Raw genomic sequence first — 4,595 nt, 5'->3', positions numbered from 1 at the left:
AATAAAACGGTGGTAATAAATAATTGACCTGCACGGTGATCACAAGACAAACATCAATCCATCATTTATTATCCACAATTTTGTCATCAAGGAAAGATTCATACGTGAATCACGACAATAAGGCGCAGACAAATCCCACCGGACACTCCAAATCTTCCATCACAATCTCAATCCAACCGTCAAATCTCAGCCGTTCATTTCATCAAACTTAATCTCGACGCATCACTCACGGACCATACAATACCTCAACTCAACCAACATCAAGTAACGATAACAAAGCGCCCTTTACCAAGTTAAAGGATAAACACGTCTTTATTCTTTCCAGCCTGGCTTTCTTACCAACCCACTATTCATTAATTCTTAATAAATAAATTTCAAAATTCCAAATTTACCCTTACACTTCAAAAGTACTACACTTATCTTCTTCTTTCCTTACTACACTCTCAAATTTTTTACTTCACTGAAACAACATGATGCAACCGACACGAGTTACACGCGCTCTCGCGTTTTTCTTCTTCTTCGCCGCGGTTTGTTTCCCGCCGGTGTTATCTTCCGACGAAGTCCAGTCGTTCCGTGAAGCGCCAGCATTCCGAAACGGTAGGGAATGTCCGCCGCCTGTAACGTCATCCGTCATCCACATTGCCATGACTCTCGATGCTACCTACCTCCGCGGCTCCATTGCCGGAGTCTTCTCTGTCCTGCAACACGCTTCGTGTCCAGAGAATGTAGTGTTCCATTTCGTTACAACCACGCACCGCCGCCGGCAAGAGCTCCGCCGCATCATCATTTCAACGTTTCCGTATCTGAAGTTCCACATCTATCACTTCGATTCAAATCTCGTCAGAGGAAAGATCTCGTACTCGATTCGCCGCGCGCTTGATCAGCCGCTCAATTACGCGAGGATGTACCTCGCCGATCTAGTTCCGGCGAGTGCTCAGCGAATCATTTACTTCGATTCTGACCTAATTGTAGTTGATGACGTGGCGAAACTGTGGAGGATCGATTTAGGAGATCACGTTCTTGGCGCGCCGGAGTATTGTCACGCTAATTTCACTAACTACTTCACGCATCGGTTCTGGTCGAATCCGGCTTATGCGTCGTCGTTTAAGGGACGTGGTGCGTGTTACTTTAACACTGGTGTGATGGTGATTGATCTGTGGAAATGGCGTGAGGGAAGATACACGGAGAAGCTTGAGAACTGGATGCGGATCCAGAAACGGAGCCGGATCTACGAGCTCGGTTCTCTTCCGCCGTTTCTTCTGGTGTTCGCTGGAAATGTTGAGAGAGTGGAGCATAGATGGAACCAGCATGGCCTCGGTGGAGATAACGTTGAAGGACTCTGCCGCGATCTGCATCCTGGTCCGGTGAGTCTTCTGCATTGGAGTGGGAAGGGGAAACCCTGGCTTAGGATTGATTCTAAGAAGCCTTGTCCGTTGGATAGTTTGTGGGCTCCTTATGATCTGTTTCGCCATTCTCCTTCGCCGTTCAGTGATTCCTAATTAGGGTTTGAGGAAGAATGAAAAACTGCTAGGGTTCTTGCAGAAATGCTCGCGCTCGTTCGTCTAAAGGGATAATGAAACGGTTAGTCAATTGTAATAATTAGTATAATTCAATTCTAGTGTTTAAGAGATTAATGTGTGATTTCTTATGATTCAAATTTATGATGATTATTCTTTGCACAAGAGATTAAGAATGTTATCTAACATTCTTTTTATCATTTCTGATTTCAGACTGTATATAATGGATTTGAATTGAATGCTGTACATAAACCTCAATGATGATCTGCACGGCAATGGAGGAAGTTGTGTCACAAAAACAAAAAACGGGATGCTTTATGAGGGTGATAACCAAGTGAAAGAGATTGAAAAGTTATTCACAGGGATTGAATGCTGGTATTTTTTTGGGTAAGAATTTAGGTTAGGCATTTTGATGTCTGGTTCCTGTTCTACTTTACCATGGCTATTGGTACAATTTTAGTGTTTTGGATTTATGATTTACTTGGTTGGAATTGAGAAGGTGATAATTTCATCATATTTTGTCTCCATGGCTACGATTGATCCTTCCTGAATTTGTTTATCCATTCGCAAGTAATTCCATGTGACATAACGTGCTGCACCTTTTGTATTTGGTTTACTGAATGCTTATTCTGCCATCTCTGAGTTTCAGAATTTAGTGAAGCTTTTTTATTTTTCATTATTGTTTTGATTAGAGCCTGTTTGTTCTTAAATAATGTGAACTTATGGATCATAATTCATATAGAAGAGAATTGCAGTAGTGAAAAGATGATAGTTTCACCAACTGAAGTTGAGCTGTAAAAACCTGTTTTGGAAGAGAAAAATATGATTTCATGAGGATTATCTTAAGGTAGTCACAGATTGTGGCTTTTAAATCTTCATGCTCACCAAAGCATCCAAATGCTTCTCCCCCATACCTCAAAACAGGTATTTGACAGTATAATATAGGGCATTTTTAGTGCTGATCAATGGGTTATTTGCAATGAGTATCCGACAGAGACTATAATATATGACAAAAAAAATTGGAAAACAATATATACAAGGATTGATGAGCTTGATTGCAGGTATTAATAATTGGGCGAGCAGGAATAATCAACTACTCCATATATGAAAAAATGAAAATTTGTGGAATAAAAGAAAAGTGTAGATCCTTTCAAACCTTACTTGGATTGGATATATGATAGTTAGTTGGTTATAACATGGAACAGACCAATTATTATTGAGCTTCAAATGTGAAGAGAACACAGAATCAGTGTAGGCCAACCATGATGTTGTTGGTTGCATGTAAAACATAAGGTATATCATATAAATCTATTATTTTTCAGATTGAAAAAGGTTCAGATGGATACACATTTGAAGCTTGTATAACATAAAGTATATCATAACTTTAATTAGAGATCGACGAACTAGAAGGACGTCTGAAGGTTTTAATCTATATAGTTGATCATGAAAGAGATTAATCTATATAGTTGATCATGAAAGAGATTGAAATGAAACAGGAAGTGATGATTGTGAAACACAAATCAAGTATAAGTGATGATTGTGAAACACAAATCAAGAATTTGAGCTTCAAAAGTGCAAGATGGAAGAACAATCAAGAGTAATATTTTGTTGTCCTATATTTATGTTTAAGGACAGCCTTAGATGTAATACATGCAGCCAATTAAGTTATTCTTTGCAATAAGTAATTTAGGCCTGTTTATCTACCAAGTGCTCTCATTTTGGAGAAAAGAAACTTGAGGTGAGCACTGCTAATCCATTTTAAAAGGATAACTGCTAAACCATTTCTAAAGGTATGCCAAAATAGATTCAAACTTAATTGTGAGGCAGCAGCACTGGAGTCTGCCAAACAACACTTAAAGTGATAAAACAAAATTTTTGATTCAAAATGGCACCCTTTCAGTACTATTGGGGTTGAAGGATAGGGACATCATGTATCTTTTCACTTTTGCATCAACTAACTCTGTTTTGGTTTTGAAATAGCTGTGAAACATGTGTATTCCATTATGCACTGGAAATTTTTAATTTATTTTTTTTTGAAAATTAAACATCGCTTTGGCAAGACCAACTCCAATCCAACTGGGACGAGATCTGTGATTGTGCTCACAGGGTACACTAAGTCAGTAAGAGTCCTGTGATTGTGCTCACAGGGTACACTAAGTCAGTAAGAGTCGCAAAGGTCTTTAATAACTGATTATGCATGTTATAACCAAGTTGCAGATATGGTATTTTGAACTAACCTGAGAAGATTCCACCGTTGCTTCGCCGTTCCCAGCCTTCGCATCATCTTCTCCGTTCGTCTTGTCTTCACCCATGGCAAGAGTAATGAAACCTAACTTCTTACGGGGTGAAACTGAAAGGTTTCTAAACATGTAAGTAGAATTATATTACACAATGTTATTTTATAAACTCAATTGCCACCTGGACCAGTTAGTACAATACACAGTCAGCTTAAAATAATACACAGTCAGCATTCTTGGTAAAAGGGTGTGGTGAAAAGGGTTTACTTGTTTTACAAGGGTGCGTTAATAAAAAAAAATAACTTCAGGGGGGGCAATATCAAATCTCGCCCTAATGGTAGGGGGATCGTACAATTAACCCTAAAAAAAATTAAGACATACATATCTTAGATAAGGACTAGTTCTGTTTGATCACTAGAGACAGATAGATATACATACTATTTCTTTGATGGAAAAATCAAATTGTTCAAAGGTGAGGACTAGTTTTGTCTAATAACAAAGATGATTTGCTAAATAGAACATAGTGAACACGGATACAAAATCATCAAATAAGTGCCTAATTGATTTCATTGCAGAAGCTCTCCTGTTAAAAATAAAGTATACCTAAATTACTCGATTTGGTTTCATTGTACCTCCTAACTCAATAGTTTCATTTCAACATTAGCCACTAAATATTATTGTGTGCATCATTTTGAGCAGCGAGAAATGCAACGTTAAGGTAATATTATGAGAGAGAGAATAATTTGATTGAACTCACTACATGATGTCACACTACAAAAAGAAATGAACAAGACATGATCAAACTTTTATATTTTTTTCATTCAAACCAAATATTTCAAAA

At 38.0% G+C, this 4,595-nt stretch overlaps 1 protein-coding gene across 1 annotated transcript; it reads left to right on the top strand.

Annotated features, from left to right (window-relative positions):
* Positions 1–328: 328 nt before the first annotated feature.
* On the top strand, positions 329–4,222 carry LOC131661255 (probable galacturonosyltransferase-like 3). The gene is made up of 2 exons (XM_058930719.1): positions 329–1,581; positions 1,731–4,222. The coding sequence occupies exon 1, from the start codon at positions 471–473 to the stop codon at positions 1,497–1,499; it is 1,029 nt and encodes a 342-aa protein (XP_058786702.1). The 5' UTR covers positions 329–470; the 3' UTR covers positions 1,500–1,581; positions 1,731–4,222.
* The last annotated feature ends 373 nt before the right edge of the window (positions 4,223–4,595 follow it).

The sequence above is a fragment of the Vicia villosa genome, linkage group LG3, assembly GCF_029867415.1.
Source record: "Vicia villosa cultivar HV-30 ecotype Madison, WI linkage group LG3, Vvil1.0, whole genome shotgun sequence".
NCBI classification, from domain to species: Eukaryota; Viridiplantae; Streptophyta; class Magnoliopsida; order Fabales; family Fabaceae; genus Vicia; species Vicia villosa.
The sequence above is the reverse complement of the archived record's forward strand: the minus strand, read 5'-3'. Positions and strand labels throughout refer to the sequence as shown.

What these genes read in the sequence shown, in the direction of transcription:
- LOC131661255 (XM_058930719.1), top strand. Translation starts at nt 471, where the DNA reads ATGATGCAACCGACACGAGTTACACGCGCTCTCGCGTTTTTCTTCTTC.